We start from the raw sequence: 17,014 nt of genomic DNA, 5'->3' as shown, positions 1-17,014 counted from the left end.
TACAAATCCCAGATACCATAGGGAAGGCGCGGGGAGGGGGGTCAAAAGAGCCGTCTGCGCGTGCCCGGAAGACAGCTGGCCAATCGTGTGGGAAAGGGAAGCCACGCCCCCGTACGTCGCGCAGGCGCGCCCGTGAGCGACGTTTGCGGAAAATTGTGTCGCTACCTTCTCACCCCCGGCTATTTCCGACATCCCAGCTCTGCGCCAGAAAGTCTGGGCTTGCCCTAAACCAGAACTACGCTCCCCAGAATCCCTTGCGGCATCAGCCTCTCCAGAGACACGCAGGGACTTCTAGGGGAGAGATGTGAAAAAGCGCAATTCTAGTTCTAGGAAGTCATCCTAAACTGAAACTTTCATGGGTTATGCAGGGATTAGTTTAAATAACAAAAAATACGGGCCGCCATGAGCCATGAAATCTTGTGTAACTTGAGGACTTGTTCATGTTACTGGTGGGAGACTCTGCGCTGTGTGAATGGAGTCTCGGTTCTTGGATTCCCCACGGAAGATTTACCCGAGGATCCGCGCTTGAGTAAAGACAGCCAGAAGGAAGGTGGCAAGCGCAAAGCAGTTCATGAAGAACCGCACACTCTGGAGGTGGGAGAGCGGGCAGGCCCAGAAATGGCAACTGACCTGAGGCTATAGGGGTGTCGTTTCCTATTATGTTTATGAGCATAGCTACGGTGGTCCGCTACTGAGGTTTCCGGTCATCTAAGGGACTCCTCCTACCGGTTGGGAGGGGGAGTTTTTGGCTCTCCCGCGTCTTGCCGGAAGTGTCGTGGCCATCTTCCCCCGCAGGGGGGCGTGAGCTGGGGGTAGAAACCACGGTGTAAATACACTATAATGAACCTAGGCAGTCACCCTGGGGTACAGATTGGAGAGGCGACCACGGGTTCTGCACCTGTGGTTCTTGGTCGACTAGCCCGCTGCCACAAAGCCACAAAGAGAGCCCCCAGGCTTCTAATGTGTGACCTATTTATCGCCGCCCTTGCCTCCAGCTCAGGTCCAGCTAACTGCCTGCTCCATCATTCCCAGACACAATTAGTTTTTTTCAATGAGATATCAAATACTTAATATGGATGCTTTTACACCCCTCAGGGGAAAATATGGAAAATTAGGGAACAGAGGATTATCTCCTCTTCTATATTTCTCCATTTTCTGCAATATCATGGGTTGGCCCACTTCTAGCTCTTATACGACCCGTGAGCTAAAAATGGTTTTTATATATGTAAATGATTGAAGGGGGAAAAAAATCAAAAGAGTACTTAGTGACATGTGAAAAATATATGACATTCAAATGTCAATGCCCATAAGAAACAAATATCCTGGGATGCCTGGGTGGCTCAGTCGGTTTAGCATCTGCCTTCTGCTTGGGTCATGATCCCAGGGTCCTGGGATCAGTCCCGCATTGGACTCCTTGCTCAGCAGGGAGCCTGCTTCTCTCTCTACCTGCTGCTCCGCCCTGCTTGTGCTCTCTCTCTCTCTCTCTCTGACAAATAAATAAATAAAATCTGAAAAAAAGAAACAAACGTCCTGGAAAAGATGACCCAATAATGAGAAGGGGTTTCAATTAGCATGGAGGTGGCTTGCTTGGTGGCTGTCTGGCTGCATTGGAGGCAGATACCACAGCAGCAATCTAAGCACATGCGAGATAAAACACAGACTGAGATAATGACTCCCAAAATAAGTAACCATTTTTTCCACCAGGACTCCCATGATCCAAACCATTCATTTATTAAGTCCCTAAGCTGGGGGTGGGATCACTCAGGGCATTCACATGTGTCCTCATGTGCTGTAATAAAGATGATACATTAGCAGACTCATCAGATACGAACACACAACATTCTGCTTGGATAATGGCATAGGTGCCTCCTTGCAAGACAGTCATAATGTCCAAGTCCGTCCTAATTAGGTGGACAGCTTTTCTCATTAGGGACATTTCAGGGTTTAGTAGGACAGGCTTTGTTGGCTATCATTTAAGGCTTTACTGGGTGAACTTAGTAAAGGCGTCTATGTGAGCTATAACTTCCTCCAGGCCAATGGACGGAACAAACATGGTGACCAAGTGATCATACCAGTGGAAAACAACGTGCCCATCTGCACTTGAGGAGAGGGAGATTGGCAACTTTTGTTACCGTGGAGCAGATTTCTGGGAGACCCCAGGGTGTAGAGGCCCAACCACCCAGGTGGAAACCAAGCCAAAGATTTGAGCCACACAATCATTGGGTCCCATTTGGATTTATGTTACAGTGATGTCCATCCCATATCCCTGGTGTATTTGGGTTGGTTCTGTTTAGAGTGTTTTTTGTTTTTTGTTTTTTTTTTTCTGTTCCCCACATTGAGGTACATGAGTGCTCAACTGTCTATAAGCCGGGGTAAGCCACATGAACCCATCCCAAATCTGAGTGATGCCGCCTAAGGCTCTGAGAGTGATATTTTTAGGACCCTTCGGATGGGCTGCCTGTTTCATTCAATCAACAGAAAGAATACCCAATGCCCAATGTTATTGAGAGATGTGCCACAGGCCAGATTTCTGGCTCAGTATTGGTAATATCAGCTGAATTAACAGCACCTGTCCTAGCTTATGCTTTCTTAATGTACTGCTTGAGTGCCTTCTGCTCCCCTCCCTGGAGGAGTGGTATCCACCACAGCAATCCTGACAAGCTAAAGAGGGGTGGCTGCGCGCATACCCACCAGTGTGGATTAATTCCTTTGCCAGGCACACAAGTGGGCCCCCTGTAGAAAGGTATTTCCCTCAGGTGCCCATCCCGTGACCAGACACCCCAGGGGCAGCAGAAGTCTAAGGCCAAAAAGACAGATCTGTAGTAGAAACTTGTATGGGGAAGTCTTGTTAATGTGGCTGCAGCTTTAGGAACCTGGCCAGGTTGTGCATATCGGACCGGACCTGGTGGCCGGGGAGGCAGCCCCGTCAGGCGTGAGGAAATGGGACTAGGGGCAGGACGTGCTCAGGATCCCTGTCTCCTCCCCTCTTTCTGTGGTGCGTGTTCCATTCCAGGTATAGTGGGTTTCCACAGATCTGGCTTAACAGCAGGACAACAGGATCCCGGTGGAGATCGAGTAGATACCCCTCACCCAGGGGGTGAAGTAACTCACCCATCGCGGTGGGAGATCCCATTGTAAACTCCGGGAGATAATGCCTCTCCCAGGCGGGATGGGGCTTGGTGTCCTCAGCAGCCCAGCGCGTTGATCCACCGTGAGAGTCAGGGCAGTTGTTATCTCTGGAGACTCTAATACCTTTTTGGAATTGGGTGCTTCGGCAGGGGTCCCCAGACTGGCAGATGGGGTGGTTGGTTGGTCATTCAAATGCATTAAGCCTGCAAAAATCCCTTCGTCCACCTGGCCAAAGTGGCTTTACCTGTTAGTGATTTAACCTGCTGCTTTAATAGTCCATTCTTCCTTTATCCCAACCCTGCTGCTTGTGGTTTGCGGGGGGATGGAGCCTCCATTCACTGTTCTTCTGCCCAGTCTTGCACATCATGACCCTTAAAATGTGACCCCAATCACTGTCTATTTGATGAGGATTTCCATACATCATACTCAGTTTCTCTAATCCCCTATTGGTGGCAGCCTGCTTTGCACGGTGACAGGGGAAAGCTTGGGTTAGGCCCGATGCAAAGACCTTGCAAACCAAACCATAGTTCAAACCCTCACTCAGGGGGCCTGGGTGGCTCAATCAGTTAAGCATCTGCCTTCGGCTCAGGTCATGATCCAAGGGTCCTGGGATGGAGCCCCACGTCGGGCTCCCTGCCCAGCGGGGAGCCTGCTTCTCTCCCTCCCTGCTCCTGCTCTCTCTCGCTATCTCTGTCTCTCTCTCTCTCCAATAAATAAATAAAATCTTAAAAAAAAAAAAAAGAATTTGCTGTACCTTTTCTATAGATTTCCAGGGCCCCATGCCCAGGGAGGTCCCCCTCATTGAGCCAAGCCTCCCTGCAGGCTAGAAGAATCTAATCTATAAGGGAGTGAGTGCTTTTTTTTTTTTAAGATTTTTTATTTATTCCTTTGAGAGAGAGAGAGAGAACACAAGCAGGGGGAGCAGCAGAGGGAGAGGGGGAAGCAGGTTTCCACTGAGCAGGGAGCCCGATGCAGGACTCAGTCCCAGGACCCTGAGATCATGACCCAAGCTGAAGGCAGATGCTTAACCTACTGAGCCACCCAGGCGCCCCAGGAAGTGAGTACCTTGAGCTCCCTGAGCACCACGCAGGGGCCATCAGAGGGCGGGGTGTGTGGTGGTGCTGCTCCTTTTCTCGGCCTCCTGCCCAATAAGAGAAACTCCATCGCCCCCTGGATCCCATAGGTGCACTGCCCACGCCTGGATACTTTCCCTGGCCTTTGGCTGGGATTTGGCAGCCATTTCGATAAGCTCAGCGGGAGTATATTCTCTTACCTTGCACATTTCCTGAACTGGGAGCTGCCCCACTGGCTGGGACTGCTGTTGCCTTCATTGGTAGCAGGGGTCCACTACCCAGCGGTCTGCAGCCTCCTAGCTTTGCAAAACAGCATGCTAAAGTCTCCACGTAAGGCCTCTGTGCGCATTAGCCCAGCCCGTGTGTTCGGGACGTCCCAGACTCACACGGCAGTCCACAGGCATCTGACCTACAAGTAAGTCACCCCTCCCCACATACAGGTCAATGGCCAACTTGGCATTTTCCCTGGAGGTGCCTCTTCCCCAAGGCCCATTCCTCTGGTCTCCCAGCTGTCTGCCCACGGTTGGCTCCAACCTCGGGAGCTCCCCGGGTGAGATCTGAAATTAGCCCCATACACGGAGGGCAGGGAGAGACCGAAGAAAAAGGCAGACTGCTCCAGATCAGGTAGGTGGCAGGTTGAATAAGGAGGGGAACTTAACTCACGAGGCCTGTCTTGGGTGGCAGCAAGATGGGGAGATCTCTTCACCCGCCCACCAGAATCTTAATAGTTTCTGCAGAGACCTCAGCAGGGTTCACCCACATATACAGTCCAGATGGTCTCAACAACACCTGGCCCTCTGTAAGGTTGTGTCCTTGAAGTGGCTCCTAGTGTGGGAAAAATTAGCAGAAGGTGCATTCCAGGGACAGGGGAGGGGGTGAGGAGCCTCCAAGCACCTGGATCCAGCTCATTGGTCAACCAACCCACACATCTGCTGGATGACCTTCTCCAACAAGAAACATGCTTTGAATGCCAACACGCAGCCCTGGGGTCGAGCGAGAGGCCAGGACCAAGAAGCCGGCGCTGACTGAACCGTGGACCCAGGGAAATGGCCACAGTGGGTGGAGGTCACCCTGAGCCGGCCTGTCCTACCAGGTGCTGCTGGGACGGGGGTGGGAAGGAGCTGGAAGGAAACAGCATGTCTGACATGTGGAGAGCTGAGCGTCCACTCCCTGCAGGGGCAGGAACAGACTAAATTCTGGATTGCTCTTTAGGGAAAGTGAGAGCCAGGGAGCCATGTGTCCCCGGGGACCCAGTAACCCCACTCCTGGGAATTCAGTCTAAGGAAAGACCACATCGGATCCACAACTTCTCAAAGGATGACACGGACGGATGGACTGAGAGGGGAGTGGGGAGGAGCCAAGCGCTGAGCTAAGTGCCTGTCACGTCCTCGGAGCAGCTGGGGACAGCCGCGGTCACAGCCATCCTACAAGCCAGCAGGCTCGGCAGGTGCAGGAGCCCCAGGGCTGAGCGGAGCTGAGCCCAGCTGACCCCAAACCTGCACCAGGACCAGGCCAGGGCTTCTCCCCGGGGTCGTTCTCTGCGGTGGGGCCATCCTGGGTGCTGTGGGGTGCTGAGCAGCACCCCTGGCCTCCACCCACCGGATGCCAGCAGCACCCTTCCATTCAACCGTAACATGAAGTTCATGACAATTAAAACTGTCTCCAGGGGCGCCTGGGTGGCACAGTCGGTTAAATGTTTGTCTCTTGGTTTCCGCTCAGGTCGTGATCTCAGGGTCTTAAGATCAAGCCCCACGTAGGGCTCCATGCTGAGCACGGAGTCTACTTGAGATTCTCTCTCCCTCTCCCCCTCCCGTTCATGCTCTCTCTCAAATAAATAAATCTTTAAAAGGAAGGGAAGTGAGGGGAAGGGAAGAAGGAAGGCAGGCAGGAAGGAAGGAAGGAAGAAGGAAGGAAGGGAGGGAGGAAGGAAGGAGTCTCTAGATATCCCCTGGGGACAGAATCGCCCCTGAGTGAGAACCCTTGGGCCACCGCCTTCCTACAAGCCTAGAAATGACCTCTGTCACCCACCCAGGGTCATGCACAACTGAAAACATCTCAAGAGTAAGGCATTACACAACAAGGTAAGGCGTTTGGTCAACACAATGAAATATATGTGTAGTTTAATGAACAGTAAGAGATAAAAGAGCTGAGTGGAAGGAGCAGGATTGTGGATGACCTTTTTGCCCTTTACGAAGTTTGTCTCTTTGGTGTCCCTACATTATCCTCTCAAGATGAACCACAAAAAGAAAAAGCCCTGCGTGTGTGCTCTTCCATCCTGCCCCAGATGTGGGCTTAGGTGTGGCTGTGCCCGCTGACTTCCTTCCGCAGGGCACAGGACTCACCGGGGGGGAAGAGAGTAACTTCGCGGTGGAGACACCCGACGAGGCCACCTCAGCCAGGTGATCCAGGTCAACATCACCGTGAAAAGTCACGCTGATGGGGCGCCTGGGTGGCTCAGTCGTTCAGCGTCTGCCTTCGGCTCAGGTCATGATCTCAGGGTCCTGGGATCGAGCCCCGCCATCGGGCTCCCTGCGCAGTGGGAAGCCTGCTTCTCCCTCTCCCACTCCCCCGCTTGTGTTCCCTCTCTCGCTGTCTCTGTCAAATAAATAAATAAAATCTTAAAAAAAAAAAAAAAAAGCCACGCTGATGGCATGTGCCCTGGACATAGTGTGACGAGCAGGGCGCTTCACCTCTGTGGTCCTCCCCCAAAACCTGTCACCCCCAGGCCAACCTTGAAAAAACACCAGACAAATCACAACTGGGCCATTTCCCACAACACACCTGACCGATTCTCCTCAACACTGCCGAGGTCATCAAAAACAAGAAAGTCTGAAACTATCTCAGCCCAGAAGGACCTAAGGAGATGTGACAACTAAATGTAACATGGGGTCATAAAAAGGACATAAAAAGGACATTAAGAAAACTGACAGGGGCGCCTGGGTGGCTCAGTCAGTTAAGCGTCCGCTCTGGATTTTGGCTCAGGTCATGATCTCAGGGTTGTGAGATTGAACCCCGAGTCGGGCTCCACACTCAGCTAGGAGTCTGCTTGAGATTCTCTCTCCCTCTCCCTCTGCCCCTCCCCCCTGCATGTGCTCTCTCTCTCTCTCTCAAATAAATAAATAAAATCTTTAAAAAAAAGGAATCAGAGAAACTGGAAGTGGGGGCCTGTGGGAATCAGAACACCACAACAACCACTGGTGCATGTTCGTTCAGACTCCCAGATCTCTGAGAAAACTCGAGATTGCAGGGTTAAAAATAACCCGAAAGGATCAGAGTGAAATGCCCTCGGGACGTGTGTGGTCTGTTCTAAAGTAGCAGCAGAAGATGTTTTGTAGATAGGAAGCCAGCTGTGAACAGCACCCTGTGCACTTCCTTCTTTGTTCTCTTATCCTGTGTTAAGGTCCGAGTACAATGGTGTTTACAATTAATTGATCACAGCCAAGTTACAGATTTCTTTACTCCTTCTCCACTCCCATTGCTTCACTTAACTAACCCTGGGTACGTGGAAGAATGTGCCTTGCTAAGCCCCTGCTGTAAATCATTATAGATCTATATCATTGTAGAAGGTATATTAGATTATGGAAAATAAACCTCAGGACCTCGGGCTGTTCGCTCGGGGTCCCCTGTGCCTCGCTTTACTGTCGTCTCTTCTTCTCAGTTCCTTCGCCGCCCCAGGTCCACGACTCTCAGAGGTCGACAGGGGCCTACAGAACATTTTTGTACGTCTTCACTATCCTTCTGCAGATCCAAAACTATCCTAAGACAAAACGATCCTTAACAAAAAGTAACAAAGCTAAAATCAGACAAATGGCGGCCTGTTTCCATTGGAATTTTAGAGGGAAAAACTTTTTGTTTGCTGGGCTGGGATGAGAGCGAGGTGAGTAAGGCACTCTCCTCAGTTGCAAAATTTAGGGGCACACCGAAAGGTCTCATTTTTGTCATCCCCATTTTACAGCTCCAGAAACTGAGGCCGAGAGGAAATTGCTTGCCCAGGTCCTACAGGAGGCAAGGCTATTCACACGCAGCCTGGGCCTCTGACCTGCAGCTGTGATCCCAAACTGACCCCAAAGTCGGAAGGCCAGTACAGTGTGAAGTCAGCTCTGCCGACGGTCTTGTGTTTGCCCCTGGGGTCCTGGCTAGGGAGGGAGGGCCCTTTTCAAGCGACACCCAAGCTCCCCGGAGCCTCTTCAGCAAGACCATCCCTCATCCCTTGTTCTTTGGCTGCTGAGTGGGTTTCATGGGGGACTTCTAGGCAGAGCACGTCCAACGGGGGCCTAGAGAGGCTTCTCCCTTCTGGGAGGCCTGGGCCCCCGGCTGTGGCCCTGCCTGCCCGCTGGCCCTGCTCACCACAAACCCTGGAAATGGCCAACACAACAAAACCTGGGCTGGAGTCTGCGCTGTGGGCGGGCAGTAGCTGAAGAAGCCACAGGAAAAGCACAAGACAACCTTCCGCCTGTCACAGGCAGCGGGTGGGAGCCTCTCACCAGGCTGATGTCCAGCAGGAAGCTCTGGCTCAAGCCCCCTTCTGAGGCCTCTCCCTGGGCACTCCCCAGGCACTTTGGGTCCAGCGTATCCCAAATGGACTGGACTGTCTTTCCTCAAAATGTGCTCTTCGCTCCATGGCCATATTTCGCTGTTTTTCACCTTTCCTCCTGCCCTGGCCCACACATCCCCTGAGCGCCTACTGGATGCCAAAGCACTTCACTAGAAACTCCTCACCGCCCCCCTCCCCGATGAGGCTGCTCCTGTTATTGCCCCACATTACTGATGGGAAAACTGAGGTTGAGAGGGTTTACTTGGGGTCCTGGGATGGCAGAGGCAGATTCTAGAAGTGGGAGTGTATTCCCTGTGGGAGCCAGGACGAAATCCAGGCGACCTTCTCTGTGGGTTGGGGCAGCCCTGGTGGCCAAATGGGGGAACTGCAGCCTGCGTCCTGGGGTCCCATGGCATAGGCTTCCACTTCCCCAGCCTTCAGTCCCTCCTCAGACACCCTCCATGGTTCCCTGTGGTCCCATCGGTGGGCGCAGGGATGCTAGGTGAACCCCTGCTGGGTCACCACCATGGAGAACACTAAACACAAAACCTGGCCTCCGGGGTCAGAGCCAGGTCCTGCCCCCAGTCTACCACTCACCTCTCAGCCTCAGTTTCCCCAGCTTGGGGCTGAGCCAACGACAGCTGCTGTCTCTTCAGGTCCTGGGACACACAAACACAAGGCTGACAGGCATGAGACCCTCAGTAACTGCAGTTGTCACCCTCAGTTACATGCGGAAGAGGGGGCAGGAACTTGAGGTGGGGTGTTCCCCCCACCCGACCCGGCGCCCCAGCTACCCACCTCCACCGCCAAACTGGAAATGCTCCAGGTTTCAATTCAGCACAAACAACCCACCTTTTCCCTGGGAAATTGAAACTGAAAGCTTAAACTGTTTTCTGCCTGCAGATGGCCCATTCGAGAGCCTTCAGGTCAGAGGATTCTCTCCGACCTTGTCATTGGTCAGGACGGCCCCTATGCTAATAAGGAGGTAGCCCCAGCCACTAGAAGGTTCCAGCATCTTAAGTTCCGCCCAAACTCACTACATCCAGGGGCAGATCTAGATGGCACCTACCTTTTACCATTACTGGCCTGAGCCCGCTGACAAATCAGAGTCAATGATGCAAGATTGGAGGCTGGGGAGGTGGGCCTGGCTGGTGGTCTTGGGGATCCTGTTGGTGATGCTGGGTCTGCTTGCGGGCCTGATTGTCTTCGCTGTCAGGGCCAACAGCAAAGCCTGCAAGGATGGCCTCCTAGCAGAGCAGGAGTGTCGCAATGTCACCCGCCTCCTGGAGCTCCAGCTAACCCAAACCCGGCAAGACTTACGAGGGACCATGGACCAGGCTGCCACCTGCAACCAGACTGTGGTAAGCGACTGCAGCTCCCAGAGGGCCCGGCGCTTGCGTGGCCCCCACAGGTCTAGATGGAGATGGACATAGAACTTGAAACTGTCTCTGGACCCCCACAATGGGAGTTGAGTTTCCCCGCTGGGGTTTGGGGGACCACTAAACTTTCTCAGTGGTGCTGGTGTGGGGCAGGGCCTTTAAAACGCCCCCCAGAGCACCCAAATCCCCACTAGGATGTGGGAAGAATCTCCAACCTGTTATGGGAGAGCTAGAAGTTCCTCTCTGCCCCAGTCTTGGGCAGCAGAAATCCCATCTAGGTTTTGGGATGGGGACTTCACCATGTCCTAAAGAAGGGTGAGACTCTTGATACATCCACTCCATCCCTGAGAGACTGTGAAACTTTCACATGGGTCCTGATATGGGGGACCTTGAAACTCCCACCGACATCTAACTTGGGCTCGGAAATCCCCGTGTTCTGGGTTTGGGGGAGGACCTCTAAATCTTGGGCAATAGCCCATGAGGTCTAAGAGTTTCTCCTAGGGTTTGGGCATGGGGAGCCTCCAAATTCCCACGTGGGGGGCCTCAAATCCCCTACTTTGAGGATCACATCCTTAGGTGCCCTGGGAGAGTGGGAGGTTGTGGCCACTCTTGGAGGGGGGAGACCGGGGTGCAGGGAGGTTTGGAGGGAAACCTGAAAAGGGTTTGGCCCCGGGCCCCTCTGACCATGGGGCCTGGGGAAGAGGTCCGGGGCCCAGGGCAGCAGCTACCCGGCTCCGCAGGCCAGAACGCCAGTCTCTGACCCTCCCCTCTGTCCCAGGTGAACCTGTTAGCTTCCCTGGAGATGGAGAAGGCCCAATGTCAGGAGCAGCTCATCCAAAAAGAGGAGCTTCAGGGTAAGAAAGCACAAAGCCAGGGTTCCATGGAGGGGGATCCGGAGGGGTGGGTCAAGCATTGAAGGGGGGGTGTCCCAGGGTTGGGATCGCCGGGGAGTGGTCAGAATCCAGTGGAGGGTGGGAAAGGAGTACCCCAGGTTTCCAAGGTGGGGTGGCATGAGGCGGGGCTGGAGGCGGTATCAGGTCCCGGGGTAGATCCTGGCGAAGGATGTGGTCGCTTGTCACGCCGTGTCCAGCCCACCGTGCCACTGTGCTGACACGGCCCCCTGATTCTCTCCCACCTTAGGAGAGATTGAGAAATTGAAGCAGAAGCTGCAAGACGCTTTGGAGGAGGTAGAGCGACTAAGGTCCGAGCCACAGCCCCTGACCACGCCCCTTTCACCCGTCCTACCCCAAGACCCAGGACTCCCTTTGCTTGGAAAATTCCCATTGCTCAGGGCGTAAAGTTTGAAGCCCAGCCTTGTCCCTCTGGCCACACAAGCCTTGAGTGGCCACTGCCCACTCTCCTCCCCACTGACTTGGTAGGGGAGGAGGGGAGATTCTGAGCGGCGACAAGGCCAGACCTGGTGCGGGCCCGGCAGCTGCCTCAGTTGTCCCCACATCTTCCCCAGAAAAGAGAAGGAGGCCTCGTGCAAGGAAGGGGAAACCAGCTTTGGCAGCTCCTCGCAAGCACTCAGCCCCTTGATGGTCCCTGTGTACCTGCTCCTGGGCCTCATTGCTCTGCTGGCCTGAGGCCTGCCGGTAAGAGGGGGGTGGCCTGGGGTAGAAGAAAGCTGGGGACGCGAGGGAAGGAGGGAGCCCAGGATAGGCCAGGGTCTGGGGAGGTGACCTGCCTACAGGGTAGCTGGCAGGCCACAGAGAAGGGTCTTGGGGAGGGAAAGAGGGCTCCCTGAGTGGGGAGCTTGCCTGGAGCAGGGCGGGGCCACCTTCTGTCCCCTCCAGGCCACCCTTAGTCCCTCTTATGATGTCTCCTTAGCCCACAGCCTGGACTTTCCCCTTCAAGGCTTCCCTGACCAGACCAGTTTTGAGGGAGCGACATGGCAGCATGGTTAGGGGGAGGTGGGCGAGATAGCAGTGGGGTGGGGGACAAGAAGGAGTCTCAGGGATGGACCCCAGCAGGGGGCTTGGCCCAGGGCTGCCTACCCCCACCCACCGACTCGGCCTCCCCCCAGAGCTGGGCAGGGCATAGGGTGGGGAGTACTTATTTCTTGGTTTCGTGGTTTCTGGAAGCTCACTGACTTCTGAAGTCTTTGACCTCCAAAAAGTAGACGCCCCTTTTGGGGGCAAAGACCATACTCTGAAGTTCCTGGAGTGAGTGCCATTATGTCACCCCCATGCATCCGGGGCCTGTCCTGCAGCTGAGGGTGGACACCCATTGACATCCACACCCAAGCTTCCCTGCTCCAGAATGTTCCCAGGAACCCTTAGGGTTTGGGCAGGTACCATCTCCCTGCCTCCCTGGCCCTCTTCACTGGGATCATCATACAGGACTCTACCCCCTCATCAGCACTCACCGTGGGCCGAGCATTCTACTCATCTAGTCTCATCTCCCCTCCTGTCCTCACTGCATCTTCTCCTGATACCTGGTCCAATGGGGGGAAACCCAGGCTGTGGTAGGAGGGCATCCTGTCCTGGTTCCCAATCCCATCCCACAGACTATTCGGGGCTGGGATTCAAACCTGGATCTGCAGACACACATAGGCCGGGCCCTTGTCACAGTGTTCCTCCCACCCCAGCCCGAACTCGTATTCCTCCTGCAGTACCCAGGTCTGGGAACCCCTCCTCCAGAGAATCTCTCTGCTTCTTCAAAATTCAGAGCTGCTGTCTCGATAGACTCTTTGTCGACTTTCACGGATCCTCCCAGCCTCCGTCAAGCCTTCCCCCTCTGTTATCTCCCTTTCTCCAAGTCCTTCTGGAATCCTAACAATTGTCCAGGCCACTTCCTGCCATTGTACGGAGCTGGGACCTTTGTGTCTGTCAGCACTGTTGACTCTTGTGCTGCGCTGGGCTCTGCCGTGGAGGCTGCCCTGGGTGCTGCAGGATCTTGAGCAACTTCCTGGGCCTCCATGCACCAGATGCCTGTACTGTTACCCACCCCACCCCACCCCCACATTGTGACAATAAAAAAATGCCTTCAGACATTACCAAGTCTCTCATGGTGGCGGGACAGATTCACTTCCTGTGAGAACCTCTGCTCTAGAGGCAGAGGTTCCAGTTTACCTCACTCCCGTGTCCCCAGCTTGCAGGAGGGCCCAGGAGGAGTTCATTGGGTTGCTTTAGGATGACTGAGTCATTTTACCCCTCAGGAACAGCCCCCCCCTCCCCGTCTCACAAATAGGGAAACTGAAATCCAGAAATGTTCCTGGACTTACTTGGGGCTTCTGAGCTGCTCAGGGAATTCTGATTCCCAGAAGCAAACCCTTCTCACGTGACCTCCTGGGTCCTCCCCCCAACCTGTTCCTGAAGCTGGAAAGGCAAATATTCCAGAGATGGGTTCTCATTGGAAAGGAATATGAGCTTTATTCAGGAGGCTGGCCACCTGGGGAGAAGGCCAACTCCCAAGGTTTCTGCCTGACCCAGAGATTTTTCAAGGGATTTAGGGCAGTTAATCAGTTAAGGGAGTGCAGTGGCCTGTGATAATTCTTAATTATGTGCAGTCTTAATGGTGCCAGCTACACACGTTATTATGGTGCTCACAGGTCGGCAAGGGATTCTGGGTCCTTGGTTCCCGGGGTGGTGCAGGAGAGCCTGGTGATGTGCAGAAGTGCTCTGTTCTTTCTAGGAAAGAATACAAGATCTATAAATATACGAAAAAAGGTTTAGTTAATCAGTCACTCGGGCTAAGGGTGCTGGCTAAAACTTAGTGCCTGCTAGACCGGTCAGAGGGGTTGAGGTGCCTTCACCTCCACCACCATCCTCAACTCCCACCCCCAGCTCGGGCTACCAGAATGTCCCAAAACAGTGCTGTCCCTACCCCCCACCCCGGGGCCTGGACTGTGTTTCCATGGTGATGGGAGACAGGTTTGCCCAATATGATGGATTCAACCTGTTCAGTTTCTCCTCCCAAGCCCCCATACGTGGCTGAGCAGAAACTTCTCTCCTTCCTAAAAATGCCCCTGTAGGGGCCAAGGGCCAACCGCCCCAAGATGGGGTGCTTTGGCATGAAGACTATATTGAGTAAAAAAGCAATCAAGGGGCACCTGGCTGGCTCAGTGGGTTAAGCGTCTGCCTTCGGCTCAGGTCATGATCCCAGGGTCCTGGGATCGAGTCCCAAATCAGGCTCCTTGCTCAGCGGGAAGCCTGCTTCTCCCTCTCCCTCTGCTCCTCCCCCTGCTCACTCTCTCTCTCAAATAAATAAAATCTTAAAAAAAAAAAAAAGGCAATCAAGGGGCACCTGGCTGTCTCAGTCTGTAGAGCATGCAACTCTTGATCTCAGGGTCGTGAGTTCGAGCCCTACGTTGGACGTAGAGCCTACTTAAAAAAATCAAATATTCTGATTTAAAAAATACAGTAAGGGGTACCTGGGTGGCTCAATTGGTTAAACGGTTAAACGTCTGTCTGCCTTCACTCAGATCATGATCCCGAAGTCCTGGGATTGAGCCTGGGCTCCCTGCTCAGCAGGGAGTCTCCTTGTCCCTCTCCCTCTGCCTCTCCCCTCCACTCATGCTCTCTTTCTCAAATAAATAAATAAAATCTTTTAAAAAATTAAAAATAAAATAAATAAAATAAAATAAGCAATCAAAACCCAGCAGATTCAGGAAGAACTCTTTCCTCCCTCACAACTGCCTAAAAAGAATTTAAACAGAGGACCTGCCCCAGGATGAGAGCTCTCACCAATAGATTACTACATCATATTGTGAACTTGATATGGTAGACAGGGAGAAACCCAGCAAGGCCTATTTGATCAAAATCTTCTGGGCCCCATTCTTTCTGAGTGGTTCAGCATATACTTGTTTACTGAACATTTACTCTTTTTCATCTTCCTATGAATTGTATTCCTTCCCTTTGAAGTCCCAGACCCCTACCCCCCTCCTCTCCTTAGTTTAGAATGACATATATACCTGATTTTGCCCGTCTTTGGAAGTTCCTTGTCTGTGTGGATTCCCCATATGTATGAAATTAAATTTTATTTTCTCCTGTTAATCTGTCTCATGTTAATTTGAACCTTAGTCCAGCTAGAAGGATCTAGAAGGGGGACAGAAAATTCTTACTCCCTAACACCCCTTTTCCCTCACTAGCTGTGACCCAGCGGAGGGTTGAGAAGTCAGGTCAGAGGGGTCCTGCAGGTCTGTGGGGTTCCAGCTCCAGCAGGAATCCGGTAGTGACCAGAGGCTGCTGTGTGACCCTGCCCTGTGACTTGGCCTCTCTGGGCTCTGGTTTCTTCCTGTGGAATGGGGGCACGGGGAAGGGGAAGACACCACTCACATTTACTGCACGACTACTGTGTCCATGCGGTGGCAGTGGGAAAGAGGCTTTGCTTTTTAGGAGCTCCCCTAGTCTGATGGTGGAGGCAGCCAGGACTCAAACACATAAAAGGTAAAATTACAGAAGAGCTCAAAGAGTTAGTCAGAAGGGGCCTGGAGTTAGTGGGGGAGGGAAAGGGTTCTGGAGGAGGAGATACATGAGTCAGGGGTAGGGGTGGGAGGAGCTTATAAGAAACTGTTAGCTGGGCAAAGACAAGAGGAAAGGGTGCTCAGGTAGAGCAAAGGGCCAACACAGAGGCCCTGGGATGCGAATGTGCTTGCCAGAAGAGGAGGTCAGAAGGGGTTCAACAAGGAGAAAATAAAGACATAGGGGACTTGCAAGGTGAAAGGATTCTATTCAAAGCCCCCTCCCCAGCCAAGCTTACAGACAAAAACTCACAGGCGTCTGACTTGGCCCTGACTCTCTGTTTTTCCAGGTCATGGTGCCCCTTGTTCTCAGAAAACAGACCACCACAGGGCACCTGGGTGCCTCCATGGGTTAAGCGTCTGCCTTCAGCTCAGGTCACGATCCCGGGATCCTGGGATCGAGCCCCACATCAGGCTCCTTGCTCAGCGGGGAGCCTGCTTCTCCCTCTGCCTGCTGTTCCCCCCATTTGTGCTCTCGCTCTCTGATAAATAAATAAATAAAATCCTTGAAAAGAAAAACTAGGCCATCACGACAAAGCATATTCTTTTCTAGCGGGTCAGCAAACCACATCCCAGATGAGCCCCTGAAAGAGCCCTCCCCCCTGCAGAAACTTGTCACCTCCCGCTCTATGGGGCCAAGCAAGTGTCAACACCCTCCTCACACATCCTCCCCCAGGGGCGCAGCTGAGCCTGACATCTCTCTCCATGTCTGGCCCCTCTCCTCCCTTGGAAAGTGAATAAACTCTGTCCTGCTTGTGCTCCACTCTTCGCGCAATTCTTTGCCGCCAGGCTCACCGGCCACCCTAACATCATCTCAAAGCTTTCTTTGAACTTGCCCATCATCCTGAGCTTCCCACTACTTGCCCTATACTCTTTCTATCTCCCCAAAGACCCCTCTCCCTCTCCCCAGGTCTCCCCACTCAGACTTCAACTCTGCTGACCGACCTCCGCCTTTCCACCCACCCGCAGGTGATCCTCCCTTGGCTCCTCCACAGCCCCCCCTCCTTCCCCCCAAGACCCTTCAGCACCCCTTCCCCACCTTCAGCCCTTGTCTTCACGTCCTCAGATCCTTCTCCTGCCCACACGCCCTCTGGCCACCCTTACCAACCTCCCAATGCTCCCAATTCCCTCTTGGCGAAGTGGCTGGAGCAGGGGGCATGGTTCGGGTTCACGTTCCCTCCTGCACGCCAGATCTTTCTCTTATAAAATCTAAGCTTCACTCTTTTTCAACCCATCCCTCCAGGTTCACTAAGGACTCTGAGTATCTCACCCTTTCCTCTGATTTGTCGTGGAGGGACCTATATGTTAATCTCTCCACCTGTACCATCCCAGAGGAAAGAAACAGAATTTGGCCCCAGGCTACTGAATGTGCTGATGATCTGAGCTGCAGACAGCCTGCACAACGAGCTCCCAGCAATGCGGCCGTCCCCTTGGC

At 53.4% G+C, this 17,014-nt stretch overlaps 1 protein-coding gene across 3 annotated transcripts; it reads left to right on the top strand.

The window, feature by feature from the left end:
• The first annotated feature begins 9,661 nt into the window (after positions 1-9,661).
• BST2 (bone marrow stromal cell antigen 2) lies at positions 9,662-15,963 on the top strand. 3 transcript variants are annotated; one of them, XM_032412366.1, is made up of 5 exons: positions 9,662-10,097; positions 10,894-10,969; positions 11,256-11,316; positions 11,581-11,710; positions 15,870-15,963. In XM_032412366.1, the coding sequence occupies exons 1-4, from the start codon at positions 9,795-9,797 to the stop codon at positions 11,699-11,701; spliced, it is 561 nt and encodes a 186-aa protein (XP_032268257.1). In that variant the 5' UTR covers positions 9,662-9,794; the 3' UTR covers positions 11,702-11,710; positions 15,870-15,963. The 3 variants fall into 3 exon arrangements, with proteins under 3 accessions (XP_032268257.1, XP_032268259.1, XP_032268258.1); XM_032412368.1 differs by lacking the exon at positions 15,870-15,963 and adding an exon at positions 12,730-13,110; XM_032412367.1 differs by lacking the exon at positions 15,870-15,963 and adding an exon at positions 12,786-13,103.
• Positions 15,964-17,014: the final 1,051 nt, after the last annotated feature.

Source organism: Phoca vitulina, unplaced genomic scaffold (assembly GCF_004348235.1).
Source record: "Phoca vitulina isolate PV1807 unplaced genomic scaffold, GSC_HSeal_1.0 scaffold13, whole genome shotgun sequence".
Lineage (NCBI taxonomy): Eukaryota > Metazoa > Chordata > Mammalia > Carnivora > Phocidae > Phoca > Phoca vitulina.
The sequence above is the reverse complement of the archived record's forward strand: the minus strand, read 5'-3'. Positions and strand labels throughout refer to the sequence as shown.

Coding starts and splice junctions, on each gene's coding strand:
- BST2 (XM_032412366.1), top strand. CDS start 9,795: ATGGCACCTACCTTTTACCATTACTGGCCTGAGCCCGCTGACAAATCA. Junction 10,098..10,893: donor CCACCTGCAACCAGACTGTG/GTAAGCGACTGC, acceptor CCTCTGTCCCAG/GTGAACCTGTTAGCTTCCCT. Junction 11,317..11,580: donor GAGGAGGTAGAGCGACTAAG/GTCCGAGCCACA, acceptor CATCTTCCCCAG/AAAAGAGAAGGAGGCCTCGT.